At 42.1% G+C, this 15,087-nt stretch overlaps 1 protein-coding gene across 3 annotated transcripts in view; it reads right to left on the reverse strand.

The window, feature by feature from the left end:
- wnk4a (WNK lysine deficient protein kinase 4a) overlaps window positions 1-15,087 on the reverse strand; it is a 70,100-nt gene that overhangs the window by 33,817 nt on the left and 21,196 nt on the right. For all 3 annotated transcript variants that reach the window (XM_068013405.1, XM_068013406.1, XM_068013407.1), the window contains exons 2-4: window positions 12,375-12,547; window positions 11,207-11,427; window positions 4,272-4,429 (exon numbers count right to left, since the gene is read on the reverse strand). In XM_068013405.1, the coding sequence (XP_067869506.1) occupies window positions 4,272-4,429; window positions 11,207-11,427; window positions 12,375-12,547 (552 nt within the window). The remainder of the gene's footprint in view (window positions 1-4,271; window positions 4,430-11,206; window positions 11,428-12,374; window positions 12,548-15,087) is intronic.

Below are 15,087 nucleotides of genomic sequence, written 5' to 3' on the forward strand. Positions count from 1 at the left end.
CACTACAGACTAATTAGCTTAAAATAAATTCCAAATTGGACAAAGCTTTTGTTTGATTAGAAAATTAAGTATTTACTTACACGTCTTTTTCTACCCAGTGTGGTTATATATAGTTTAGCAAGTTATTAGCTAAATAAGCACGATGTTGAGTTGCCAGGAAAGAAAATTAAAACAGAAGCTGACTAAAGACCTTACAAACACCAAAGTGTTGCAGCCACATTATTTGCAAATGCTGAAGCAAGTGCTGCACTCATAATGAAAATGTGCATCATTCTTCAAAATGTCAGGTGTAAACTGGGGACAAGTCCATTGCACAGTCTCAGTTTAACCAGTCAGATGGAAATGAGCTGATCATGTAACCTCCAAAACTTTCCAACAAAGTAATCTAATCAAGGAGAATTGAGTAACTGGCCTACAGTCTTGCTGTTTATTGCATATCAATGTCAGCTTATTCCAGCATGAGCTAGTGCTAGCGGCTTTTAAGAAAATTAAATCAGTCTTAACTGCATTTTCTTCTCAGTAACTCAGACCATATATTGCAAGTACAAATTTCAGTAAGGTCAAAGACATATAATCAGATTGGCATCTAAACAGTTCAGCATCATTAACTAGTGGTACTTTGATGTTGGCCATTTTCCAGAACTCTTGAAACATCCTGAAACAAATATGTAGAACAGCGTACAAAGATATTAGGCCAAAACATCACTGCATTACTGAACTAATTGATCCAAAAACTTGCTCAGATTCACATGACCCCCTTCCCTAAAAGTGCATGTTGTACAGTCGGACATAAACAGGCAACAAACTTCAAATACACTTCCTTTATTCCCAAATTGACAACAGATGACACAATATTATTCAAGCTGTGCTCCCAGATGTGTATGTGTCCCAATTGAGATCAGCCATTCCTACAGATTGACCGATAATTGCCCTTCAGAAAAACTGGTGATAAGCAACAAATGTTGGCCTCACCAGCGACGCCCACTTCCCATGAACAAATATTTTAAAAAGTGGATGCTGACAATTGTCATGCAGACCCCCATCTGTCAAGAATGAGGCATATTGGTGTTGTCATATGGGCATTAATTTTGAACTATTGCTGGAGTGAGGAAATGACTTGAACAGATCAGCTGTGGCTGGAAAAAACATCTGCACATTAACAGATGGTGCTTGTGTAGACAAAGGTCCATTTCCTGACATATTCAACCCACAACGGATGTTGATCACCGGATAGTGAGGGGGTGGGGAAGAGCATTCCAGAGCCTGCTGAGGAGATGCACAGGGGCCAGGACTGGTTGGACCAGCTGGTCACATGACTAACAGGCAGTTCCAGGGTTTTTTGAACTGGCCACAGAGAGTTTGAACTCAAAGACTGTTTGCTCCTGGACTGAGAAGAGCTCTCCTGTCTGCTCCCATCTCTTTCTCACAAGCCTCTGAATCTACTGAAGACAAATGAACCCCAAGAGAGAAAAGTCTCCTACAGTGCACAAGATTTAAGAATACTGAGCCCCAATGAAATGCAATATCTACCTACAATCAAGGACTCTACAGCAGCTCGAAGAACCGTAACAAAAAGACTTCAGATATTGCCTCGAACTTTTCCACTTTATTTTTCTTCTGCTCTTTTCAGTCTCTATTTGCGCGTGCGTTGCATATGCATGCTAGCGTGGGTGCGTCGTGTATCCTTAGGTGTCAACTGAATTAGAGTTTAAGTTTAAGTTTAAGAAACTTTTTCTTCTTTCAACTTTTCTTCTTTAAACCTAAGAAAACCTGTTTGTGCTGGTTTCTTTGCCTTATAATTGGAAAGCGGTGAACAAGGATTCACCAAGGGGGAGCTAAAAACACGATGTGTTTAAAATTGAACCCTGTTACGGTAAGACCAGGTGAAGGTTGAGAGGGACCCCTTGACACCTTTCTCATCTGGTCGTAACAGAATGTTCTGGCATCCAGATGGCTATTGTGAGCACCTGGAGTGCTTGAGAGACTTACCTAATGGGCAGGCTATTCTCTTTCTCCCTCTGCCCAAACCAACATGTTACTATGTCCATTTTTCCTACTCTATGGGACTGATTTTAATGTGGGGCGGAAATTAACCGTTCGCCGTGCCCAAATATTAACAGTGATTGTAACATCGATCCCTGCAGGACACTACTGGTGACTGGTCTCCAATCAGATCCAAATCTATCTACAACCACTTTCTGTCAATGGGCTTTCAGCCTGTTCTCAATCCAGCACAGCAGATTGTCACTAACACCTGAGGTTTCAACCTTGCAGAGAAGCTTCTTATGCAGAAACTTCTCAAAAGGTAGACAATAGCATGCTGGATTTCCCTCATTCACTACTGTGGTAACTTCTTCAAAAATACAAATCAAATTAGTAAGACAAGGCCTCCTTTTTCTGAAGGCAGATTGACTGTCTCTGCTATGGCCTTCTCTGTCTTAGTAGACATGTAGTGCATCCCTAATGACCTTCCCCATCACAAATGTCAAGCTAATGGGTCTATAAATCCATCTTATTTGCCTTTTTAAAGATCAGAACTACATTAGCCTTCTTCCAGTATAAGGGAACTGTCCCCAACTCCAGCGAGCTGTTAAAGATATCAGCAAGAAGCTTGCACAGCACATATCCTATTTTCCCCGAGAACCCTAGGATCAACATCATCTAGGAGCGACTGGCCTGTCTGAGATTCCTAATTCTTTCTAAAACATACCATCTTACTTGACTTTCCTCAATTTCATTCAGTCCCTCCTTTCAAACATGATCTGGATGATTATTCCATCTCTGTTATACAAACGCCTTTCCGTTTTCCATTCACTTCAAAGTTAGTAATTTGCTTTGGTTTAAGGAATGTTTGAATGGACAACTAACAGGGGAATATTTGGCTTGAAATCATTAACAATGTAGCCATGGGTATGTTTCCATTATGTTCCAGAAAACACATGTTAACATTTTACCTCTTGCACAATATAGCCAAACAGGTTGAAAATGTTTTGACTTTCAGCAGGAGGTGAAACATAACTGATTAACACTATTTCTAACTAGGATAATTAAACAAAGAACAATTTTTTTTTTTTTAAAAAGGTGCCCTCGTACCTCCGGAAATCTAAACCCATAGCATGTCCTAACTATTTATCACAGATCTACTCATGCCTATTACAGTATTGGTGACAATGTCCAGGAACTTAGTCTTCTGTTGAAAAGTAATGCAAAGCGGGTGGCAAATCTAGAACAACTTCCCGAAGGCCAAGACCGAGGCTTGCTTAAAATTGGGTCGGGCATCATTTACAGCCTTTTTTTTTCCTTTACTTGTCCTAATACCATCTCTTTTTGCTTGCACCATCATCCCTTTTGTTATTTAATCTCTCCTGCCTCTCACCCTGTCACAGACCTTCCTTTTTGTTCTTTATCCCCCCCCCCCCCATTCTCTACCTTTTTACTTGCTTAAAACCCTTTACATCTCTAACTTCTTCCAGTTCTAACAAAAGGTCAACCTGAAAAGTCAACTTTGTTTCTCCCTCCACAGATGCTGCCTAATCTGTTGAGTATTTCCAGCATTTTTGGTTTTTATTTTACTCTTAAATCATCTATTGTGTTTTATTAACAGTAGGGAGCATTCGATTCCTGCACTCCCCCAATGTGGCACCTATGCTGTGACTCACTGTCGCCATCTCCCTTGGAACCACCACTAGGAAAACCACACCCAATGGTTGATAATTGAATAGGTCATCATACTAGATGCCTGGGTGCAAACTCGCGCTCTAGAACTTGAGTACTTAATCCAGTCTAACACTTCAGAGGAGTACTAAGGGAGTGGCCCACGTTTACAGATGCTTCTTTTGAATGCAATATTAACAGATGCTGAGCCTGTCTATTTGGGTGGATGTAATAGACCCAGTGTCAAAAAAGAACAAGGAGTTTCCCAGTAGCTGGGCCAACATTCTACCCCTCAAACAGCAACATCAAAATAAAACACAGGTTAACTGGTCATTTGACTCATTTCCATGCATAAAATAGCTTCTGCATTTGCCTCATAATGACAGTAACTGCACATTAAAAATATATAATTGGATGGGATATACTTTAGGTTGTCCTGAGTGGCGTTATAATGTGTCATATAAAGGCATGGGTTTTTCATACTTACTTGAGGAGTAGAAATACTTGTTAGGGAAATATAGAACAGCAGTAAATACCATTGCTTGCAAATTGTAAAGTGGTTTCACTCAGGAATGTCATTGTTAAGTTAATAAAATTAAAAATAGGTTTCTACTTACGCTTGTTACTTTGCGATAGATCTGGGCTGCATTATGGCACTCTGAATATGGATATTCTGAGGTCGCCATTTCCAATAAGCACATGCCAAATGCATAAACATCAACAGCTTCATCATACTTTTCTTCATACATCTCAGGAGCCATAAATTCTGGAGTACCTAAAACAAGGAAGGGTAGGATCCCTGTTAGAGTTTATAATGCTAACATTTTGCAGATGTCAATGATTTCTTTCAAATATATTCAATCAACATGAATTGCAGATCTCTAAACCAATATCTGCACCTACAGTCCTCCTGACTCCTCCAAAACTGACTTAGTTTTTACCAGAGAGATGCTTACCGAGTAGTTAAAAATGTCAATATTACAAACACTGAATTAAATTTAAATAAGGGGCTATATTATAACGGAGGCCTTTGTTGCCAGCTTGTCTCTTGCTGCTAATTTTTCTCTCTTGTCTCACTTTCCCAGTTTGTATTGCTAACTTATGCTTTCTTTCCAAGATTGTGAATATTGTTGATGGCTTATGTTGATCTTTTCAGCTTTTTCTTTCTTGGCTTTTGGCTATCACTGTTGGCTTCTCACATTCATTTCTGGTTTATGGTTTATGCGATCTGCTGTTCTCAGTAAATCAACCCTCTGCTCTCATCCATTGAAAGAAAAAGAAAAAAAGACTTGTATTTATATAACGTCTTTCACAACCACCAGATATCCCAAAGTGCTTTACAGTCCATGAAGTACTTTTGAAGTGCAGTCGCTGTTGTAAGGTAGGAAACACAGCAGCTAGCTCTCACAAACAACAATGTGATAATGACCAGATAATTTGTTTTTTTTGTGATGTTTATTGAGGGATAAATATTGGCCAGAACACCAGGGATAATTCCCCTGCTCTTCTTCAAAATAGTGCTGTGGGTTCTTTTATGTCTAGCTGACTGGGTAGAAGGGGCCTCGGTTCAACGTCTCATGTGAAAGTGGGCACCTCCGGCAGTGCAGCACTCCCTCAGTACTACACTGGAATGTCCTAGAATGGGACTTGAACCCACAACATTCTGAATCATGGGCAAAAGTGTTATCAACTGAGCCAAGGCGGATATCTATATTCGCCTAACGATGGCGTCCATCCAGTTTGTCCATTAGTCTTTATTGGTGCTGTTTCTATGCAATATTTAGTCAAAATGATAACAGTTCTTATTCTCATTCCTTAGCAATAGATTAAACAGTTATGGAACCACATACTTTTGTTGACTTTTGCTAAGGAGCGTGTGCAACAACTTTAAACATTTAGCTTGAGCACAGCCAATCTGCACCTGAATGCTTCCTTGTCTGCACACCAAATCCCTCCTGGCTTTTGGTTAATAGAATGAATACATAATCGTGTATTTTAAGTAACTGAATTCACTTCTAGGTCTGGTATAGCACAGACAAAATGCCAAGTCGGGCTCCCTCTGCTCCAACCTTGAGTTTTAATTCCAGCTTTAATAAAGCACTCTCTATTGCAGCTGTTTGATGTTGGCACTTGGGGGAGGGGCATATTTTCCAATTGCTAATACATGCTCTTGGATATATTGCATAAATTGGATGTTACTGATTGAAAAAAAATGGAGCATAAATCCATCACACTCGATTTCTGACAATGTTGTGCATCATGGATTATTTCCAGCTCAATGTTACTTGAGTTTAGGAAACAGGCAGGAACCTAATCATCATGCTGAAGTCAGCTCCCCATTATGCTATTTAGACCGAAATTGGATTTTAGGGTGCTCACACCCATTAATCTACATTCCTGCCCATTAACAGTGGACAATATTGCTAGGCACAGAAATACGAGGAATTGGATTTGAACAGCACTATCTGATTATTGCTTTCAGTATTTTCATGCCATTTTAACCCTGCTTTTTTGTGTTTTGTTCTCTTTTTCTATTCTGATTTAGATGGTGACAAGACACTGTGGTGATTGTTAAGGAATAGCTTTATTTTTGACAATAATAGTGTAATGGGTTTCCAATTGGGAATCCTTTTTGGAGGGAAAAAAAAAATAAGGGAAGCATCAACGGATACAAGGTAAGTTAGGCTACACCAGAAGTGCTCTGTGCCCACCTACCAGTAGCTTTATACTTGGATCTACAGATAGGCGAGGACAGAGAATTAGTGAAAACCCCAGTTCCAAAGACATTGTAGGCCTAATGACATGTGCTCTATACAGGCTTAACTAACTTTAATGACAGATACGTGATTGAGTGTGGAAAGATGATCAACCACTCCTGCAGGCCCTGGCCATGAGAAAGCAGTTTCAGGGGTTCCAGGTCAGCACAAAGCCAGAGGTACATCTGTTCTATCTGCTGCAGTGGCACCTGCAACTAACACGCACTATCAAGGCTGGCACGGGCAACAACAGAAACTGCCAGCTGCTTCCTTTCAAACATGCTGCAATGCTGACCAATAAGGATGGCACTCTGAAGTAATAAACAGGGGCACTGTGTTCCCAACCACCTCATGCAACACCAGTGCCACTTCAGCAACCACAAAGAAAGGAGCAGATGCTGGACTGCTTATCACTTGCCTACAGCCTCCATTTTGTTTGGTTTTCCTATCACTTCATTTTTGCTGGTCACCCCTTCAGAGCAGACTATGGCTACCGATAGGTTGAAATGCTCTTTGAACAGGTAGGATAGTGATTTTAATTGTTTGAGGGGGACAAAGATCAAAGATCAAAGAAAATTACAGCACAGGAACAGGCCCTTCGGCCCTCCAAGCCTGCGCCGATCCAGATCCTCTATCTAAACTTGTCGCCTATTTTCTAAGGGTCTGTATCTCTGCTTCCTGCCCATTCATGTATCTGTCTAGATACATCTTAAAAGACTCTATCGTGCCTGCGTCTACCACCTCCGCTGGCAACGCGTTCCAGGCACCCACCATCCTCTGCGTAAAGAACTTTCCACACATATCCCCCCTAAACTTTTCCCCTCTCACTTTGAACTCGTGACCCCTAGTAATTGAATCCCCCACTCTGGGAAAAAGCTTCTTGCTATCCACCCTGTCTATACCTCTCATGATTTTGTACACCTCAATCAGGTCCCCCCTCAACCTCCGTCTTTCTAATGAAAATAATCCTAATCTACTCAACCTCTCTTCATAGCTAGCGCCCTCCATACCAGGCAACATCCTGGTGAACCTCCTCTGCACCCTCTCCAAAGCATCTACATCCTTTTGGTAATGTGGCGACTAGAATTGCACGCAGTATTCCAAATGTGGCCGAACCAAAATCTTATACAACTGTAACATGACCTGCCAACCCTTGTACTCAATACCCCGTCCGATGAAGGAAAGCATGCCGTATGCCTTCTTGACCACTCTATTGACCTGCGTTGCCACCTTCAGGGAACAATGGACCTGAACACCCAAATCTCTCTGTACATCAATTTTCTCCAGGACTTTTCCATTTACTGTATAGTTCACTCTTGAATTGGATCTTCCAAAATGCATCACCTCGCATTTGCCCTGATTGAACTCCATCTGCCATTTCTCTGCCCAACTCTCCAATCTATCTATATTCTGCTGTATTCTCTGACAGTCCCCTTCACTATCTGCTACTCCACCAATCTTAGTGTCGTCTGCAAACTTGCTAATCAGACCACCTATACTTTCCTCCAAATAATTTATGTATATCACAAACAACAGTGGTCCCAGCACGGATCCCTGTGGAACACTACTGGTCACACGTCTCCATTTTGAGAAACTCCCTTCCACTGCTACTCTCTGTCTCCTGTTGCCCAGCCAGTTCTTTATCCATCTAGCTAGTACACCCTGGACCCCATGCGACTTCACTTTCTCCATCAGCCTACCATGGGGAACCTTATCAAACGCCTTACTGAAGTCCATGTATATGACATCTACAGCCCTTCCCTCATCAATCAACTTTGTCACTTCCTCAAAGAATTCTATTAAGTTGGTAAGACATGACCTTCCCTGCACAAAACCATGTTGCCTATCACTGATAAGCCCATTTTCTTCCAAATGGGAATAGATCCTATCCCTCAGTATCTTCTCCAGCAGCTTCCCTACCACGGACGTCAGGCTCACCGGTCTATAATTACCTGGATTATCCCCGCTACCCTTCTTAAACAAGGGGATAACATTAGCAATTCTCCAGTCCTCCGGGACCTCACCCGTGTTTAAGGATGCTGCAAAGATATCTGTTAAGGCCCCAGCTATTTCCTCTCTCACTTCCCTCAGTAACCTGGGATAGATCCCATCCGGACCTGGGGACTTGTCCACCTTAATGCCTTTTAGAATACCCAACACTTCCTCCCTCCTTATGCCGACTTGACCTAGAGTAATCAAACATCTGTCCCTAACCTCAACATCCGTCATGTCCCTCTCCTCGGTGAATACCGATGCAAAGTACTCGTTTAGAATCTCACCCATTTTCTCTGACTCCACGCATAACTTTCCTCCTTTGTCCTTGAGTGGGCCAATCCTTTCTCTAGTTACCCTCTTGCTCCTTATATATGAATAAAAGGCTTTGGGATTTTCCTTAACCCTGTTTGCTAAAGATATTTCATGACCCCTTTTAGCGCTCTTAATTCCTCGTTTCAGATTGCGCCTACAATCCCGATATTCTTTCAAAGCTTCGTCTTTCTTCAGCCCCCTAGACCTTATGTCTGCTTCCTTTTTCCTCTTAGCTAGTTTCACAATTTCACCTGTCATCCATGGTTCCCTAATCTTGCCATTTCTATCCCTCATTTTCACAGGAACATGTCTCTCCTGCACGCTAATCAACCTCTCTCTTTAAAAGCCTCCCACATATCACATGTGGATTTACCTTCAAACAGCTGCTCCCAATCTACATTCCCCAGCTCCTGCCGAATTTTGGTATAGTTGGCCTTCCCCAAATTTAGCACTCTTCCTTTAGGACCACGCTCGGCTTTGTCCATGAGTATTCTAAAACTTACGGTATTGTGATCACTATTCCCAAAGTAGTCCCCTACTGAAACTTCAACCACCTGGCCGGGCTCATTCCCCAACACCAGGTCCAGTATGGCCCCTTCCCGAGTTGGACTATTTACATACTGCTCTGGAAAACCCTCCTGGATGTTGCTTACAAATTCTGCTCCATCTAGACCTCTAACACTAAGTGAATCCCAGTCAATGTTGGGAAAATTAAAATCTATCACCACCACCTTGTTGCTCCTACATATTTGTACCTCTATCTCACGCTCGCTGTTGGGAGGCCTGTAGTACAGCCCCAACATTGTTACCACACCCTTCCTATTTCTGAGTTCTGCCCATATTGCCTCACTGCTCGAGTCCTCCATAGTGCCCTCCTTCAGCACAGCTGTGATATCCTCTTTGACCAGTAATGCAGCTCCTCCACCCCTTTTACCTCCCTCTCTATCCCGCCTGAAGCATCGATATCCTGGGATATTTAGTTGCCAATCATGCCCTTCCCTCAACCAAGTCTCAGTAATAGCAATAACATACTCCCAGGTACTAATCCAAGCCCTAAGTTCATCTGCCTTACCTACTACACTTCTTGCATTAAAACAAATGCACCTCAGACCACCAGTCCCTTTGCGTTCATCATCTGCTCCCTGTCTACTCTTTCCCTCAGTCACGCTGACTTCATTATCTAGTTCCTTACAGGCTTTAGTTACTACCTCCTTACTGTCCACTGACCTCCTCATTTGGTTCCCATCCCCCTGCCACATTAGTTTAAACCCTCCCCAACAGCGTTAGCAAAAGCACCCCCAAGGACATTGGTTCCAGTCCGGCCCAGGTGTAGACCGTCCAATTTGTAATCGTCCCACCTCCCCAGAACCGGTCCCAATGTCCCAAAAATCTGAACCCCTCCCTCATGCACCATCTCTCAAGCCACGCATTCATCCTGACTATTCTTTCATTTCTACTCTGACTATCATGTGGCACTGGTAGCAATCCTGAGATTACTACCTCCGAGGTCCTACTTTTTAACTTGGCTCCTAACTCCCCAAATTCTGCTTGTAGGACCTCATCCCGTTTTTTACCTATATCATTGGTGCCTATGTGCACAACGACAACTGGCTGTTCACCCTCGCCTTTCAGAATGTTCTGCAGCCGACCTGAGACATCCCTGACCCGTGCACCTGGGAGGCAACATACCATTCGGGAGTCTCGTTTTCGACCACAGAACCGCCTATCTACTCCCCTTACAAATGAATCCCCGATGACTATAGCCCTTCCACTCTTTTTCCCGCCCTTCCGAACAGCAGAGCCAGCCACGGTGCCATGAACCTGGCTACTGCTGCCTTCCCCTGGTGAGCCATCTCCCTCAACAGTATCCAAAACGGTATACCTGTTTTGGAGGGAGATGACCGCAGGGGACACCTGCGCTGCCTTCCTGCTCTTTCTCTGCCTTTTGGTCACCCATTCCCTTTCTCACTCAGCAATCCTAATCTGCGGTGTGACCAATTCGCTAAACGTGCTATCCACGACCTCCTCAGCATCGCGGATGCTCCAAAGTGAGTCCAGCCGCAGCTCCAGAGCCGTCATGCGGTCTAACAAGAGCTGCAGCTGGACACACCTCTGAAATTTCCATTCAAATCTTTCAATGCTAGCTTCAGAGGAAAAGTTGCAGCAGATGCCATTTATTTAACCTTCAATTGACAGCATCAACAGTTCCTTTCCCAGTTATGTCATGTTAGGTGAAATGCTGACAATCCCAAACTTTAAATGGGCTTCTTTTACTGCAAGACTGATTGTGAGAAATATATGAAACTTTCATTCGTCATGTAGCTCTCTCTGAATGAGATTACCAAATCAGTGCCAATTACTCTCACATCGGAGAGAAATTTAGTACTTTGGACTCTACTCAACAAGTGGGATTAGACTGACAAACTACTTTCTACCATGACGCCATGTTAATCCAATTAATCAAGGTATAGATCTTAATCTGTGTTTACCTATTACACTTTTTGCAAATGATGCACTTTTTAGTGTTGCAAGACCAAGATCACCAATCTTTACAGAGCCTGTTGGCCCGGTGATGAAGATGTTATCGCATTTCAGGTCACGGTGGATGATAGGAGGGGACCGTGTATGCAGGAACTGTAGACCCTTCAGAATCTGTCTGCTCCACCTCTGTAGAACCTTATTCTTCATTGCTTTGAATCGCTTCAGGTACCTGAAAATTCAGCAGTAAAATAACATTGCAGCTTTGGAAGCAAATTTTTTCACTGTAATTTCCAAGGTTATCACAGGGTCAGTGCATTCAATATTGTGGTACATTGCACACTGTAAATCCTACCAAATGCCATCATTCATCACATATAACGTCACAAGGGATTATAGGGAGGGATAGGAAAGTTATAAAGCAAGTTAAAAAATGCTTTTTAAAATATCTAAAACACGAGCAGTTATTACAAAAGGGAAGAAAATAAGATGGATATTGTAACAGTAATTTACATCATGGTTTTTATCCTGTGTTTTTTTAGTTGTATTTAGTGTGCGCACGTAGAGGGTTAGATTTTGACTTTGTGCGATAGTGTAAAATAGCTGATAGAGTCGGCAGCCCATTTTATCTCTTTCCCGAGTTTTATTCCCATTGATTTTAATTTAAAGAAGATAGATGTTTTTGAATGAAAACATGCAATGCATAGTGTGGCACGGTCAGAGAAGAGGAAGGTACAATCCTTGGTGGATGGCGAGTTGGGAAGTCTCAGCTGGGGTGAAAGGGGTGTGATTGGCCATGAGCAGTCCTAGTTGTGGGGCACAACTTGTTCATAATTCCATCTGCTGATTCACATTCTTACCTGTAATGCCCACTGCAGTTGAATAGCCCAGTGATGTTCACTGTCCAGACTCACATATAAAGAATGACTACTTGGGCAAAGTGCCAGAGGCTTGTGATACCTCAAGGACCCTTCAGAAGAGATGAGGTTAAAAGGCTGGGGGGCGGAGGTGATGTGGGGGATGATCTTAATTTTGGAATTTCTTTAGAAATGCATCTATAACTTTTACAAAATTATCAGCTATCATGCATCTTCTCTCCAGCACACACATTGCAACTTGCTTGTCACTCGAGCTGCCACACTGTGTCCATATAAAAACAGACTGCAAGCTCTTACTTACGTTTTGAGTGTCCCTGATGTCATCAGTTCTGTCACCAGCACAATACATTTGTGACCTTTCACTGAAGATTTAAAGGAGTCATAGAAACGTACTATGTTGGGATGTTGCAACCCTTTCAGCATCTCCACCTCCTCACTGAACCTCTGCCTCTCCGCCTTTGATAATTTGCGAGTCTGGGAGAGGAAGAATGAGAATGTACATTTTTTTAAAAAAAAAAGCAAAAACCCACATTCAACTTTGAGATGAAATGAAAATCTAGGATAAAAATTACTATCATCGTCACTATGTAGCATGATGCACTGATACCAAATTACAGTAATTTAATGGGAGTTAATGCCTCCAGTAAAATAATGCAAGTGGAATTTGGGAGAACACATTTAGGATCTACATGATAACAACAGAAATTATTACCCTTGATATGCTAGCATGATAGTAGTAAACACCTTTAACACTTTAAAACAGTGAAGCACTACTTGCCAATTACAAAACACAGCACGAATAATTTATTTAGAATTCTTACATTAACATAGGAAATAGAAGCGGGAGTAGGCCATTCAACCCCTCAAGCCTGCTCTGTCATTCAGCTAGATAATGGCTGGTTTTCTACCTCATCATTTTCACACACAATCCCTGTATCTCTTGATATCTTTAATATCTAGAAATCTATTGATCTCTGTCTTGAATATACTCAATGACTGAGCCTCTCCAACGCTCTGGCATAGAGAATTCCAAAGATTCACCACCCTCGGAGTGAAGAAATTCCTCCTCATCTCAGTCTTAAAAAGGCCTACCTCTTATTCTAGGATAGTGTCCTCTGGTTCTGGACCCTCCCCCAGCCAGGTGAAACATCCTTTCTGCATCTACCCTGTCGAGTCCTATAACAGTTTCAATGAGATCACCTCTCATTCTTCTAAACCCTAGAGAATGTAGGCCCAGACTCCTCAATCTCTTCTCACAGAACAATCCCGCCATCCCAGGGATCAGTCTGGTGAGCCTTCATTGCACGTCCTCTGTAGCAAGTATATCCTTCCTTAGACAAGACGACCAAAACTGTACACAATACTCCAGGTGCCGTCTCACCAAGGCTCTATACAAGACTTCCTTACTTTTGTACGCAAATCCTCTTCTTAAGGGCGAGACTCTCGCATTTGAAGGTATTTTTCTTCCCACCCCTTCTTGATCTCCATGTGCCATGCACTATTTTTTTGTTGGGAATGATGCCCTCCTCTTAGACTTCCACCAATGCTACTCTGGAATCTGCTGCTAAAACATGGAGGACTCACCTGGGGATATTTTCCCCTTCAACGCCATTTCTTCCATGTGGGGGGATGGGTGATTTGTGATCAGTGAGTAACAATGACATGGCTAAGAAAATACAAACATACAAAATTTACAAGCTGGAAAAGACCAGCTGCTTCATCAAGCCTGCCACACACTATGATGGCTGGACTATCACAGCTAACCACTTCTCCCCGCAAACATACATGACACGACATTTATCCAAATTAGCTGGAATTTGCCAATGTTTGGCCCACTTCTCTAGCACATATATCTCCTTTGAATTTGATTGCACTCCTCTACCGTCTTAACCCTTGCACAGATTTGGGTGTCTCTGCAAACTTACTGACCATACTCCCATCATCACTGTTCAGGTCATTAATAAAGACCTTGAAGAGTAGCAGGCCTAGGACCAATCCCTGGTGAACACTATTAATAACATGTCTCTAAGCTGAACCACATCTGTTATCTATAATCTTTTGGCTGTGGGATTGGAGCCAATTCCTATTCCAACATTTAAAATTGCTATTGATAACACAAGATTCCTACTTCTGAAGCAATCTAGTATGAGGTACCTTACTAAAAGCTTTCTGAAACTCCAGGGAGATAATGTCTATTGGATTTCCCTGATCCACTACCCGAGTGATTTCTCCAAAACCTTCATCAAATTTGTTAGACATGACTTTTTTTGGAAGCCACTTTTGAATTTCTAATGGACGCCCTTCATTTCCCCAGTGATCATAAAAGCATCTTTTATGATCCTTTCTAGCATTACCCAAAAATGGATGTCAGGTTGATAGGCCTGTAGTTCCCTGGCTCTTATTTGTCCCCACTTTTTTGAAAATAGGAACTACATGGGCTAGCTTCCAGTCTAAGGGAATTATTGAAGATATGGGCATGGGCCTCATACAGCCTATGGATGGATATTATCCAGACCTGGACCCCTAAAAATATTGAGATTTCCTAATCTATCCAAACTGACATTACTATCCATGTTAATGCTAATAATACTATTCGATAATGAACACCCCTCATCTGGATCCTCTATAGACTGATGCAAAATAGTCATTTAGAAGCGTTGCCATAACCTGAGAATCATTTTTAATCTGTCCTTTAGTGGCCCTATACAGTCCTTAATGGTCTTCTGACATAGCTGAAAAAGATTTTGCTATTAACACAATTACACACCATCATATTTTCCACAGATCTCTTGGCTAATCTTATGGCTGTTTTTATCTCCCTTAATTGCATGCAATACGGTTCCCTGTTCTCCTATGAGTTAAATACCTCAAGTGGGTTAGGATGCCTTTAGTTTCAATTGAATTTGCCAGTAAGTGAACATGTGGAAAATCACATGCGTGAACCCACAGCCAGATATTCAGTGGCACGGCAGAGCTGTCACATTACTCATAATAAATATTACTTATAAAAAGCA

Source organism: Heterodontus francisci, chromosome 33 (assembly GCF_036365525.1).
Source record: "Heterodontus francisci isolate sHetFra1 chromosome 33, sHetFra1.hap1, whole genome shotgun sequence".
NCBI classification, from domain to species: domain Eukaryota; kingdom Metazoa; phylum Chordata; class Chondrichthyes; order Heterodontiformes; family Heterodontidae; genus Heterodontus; species Heterodontus francisci.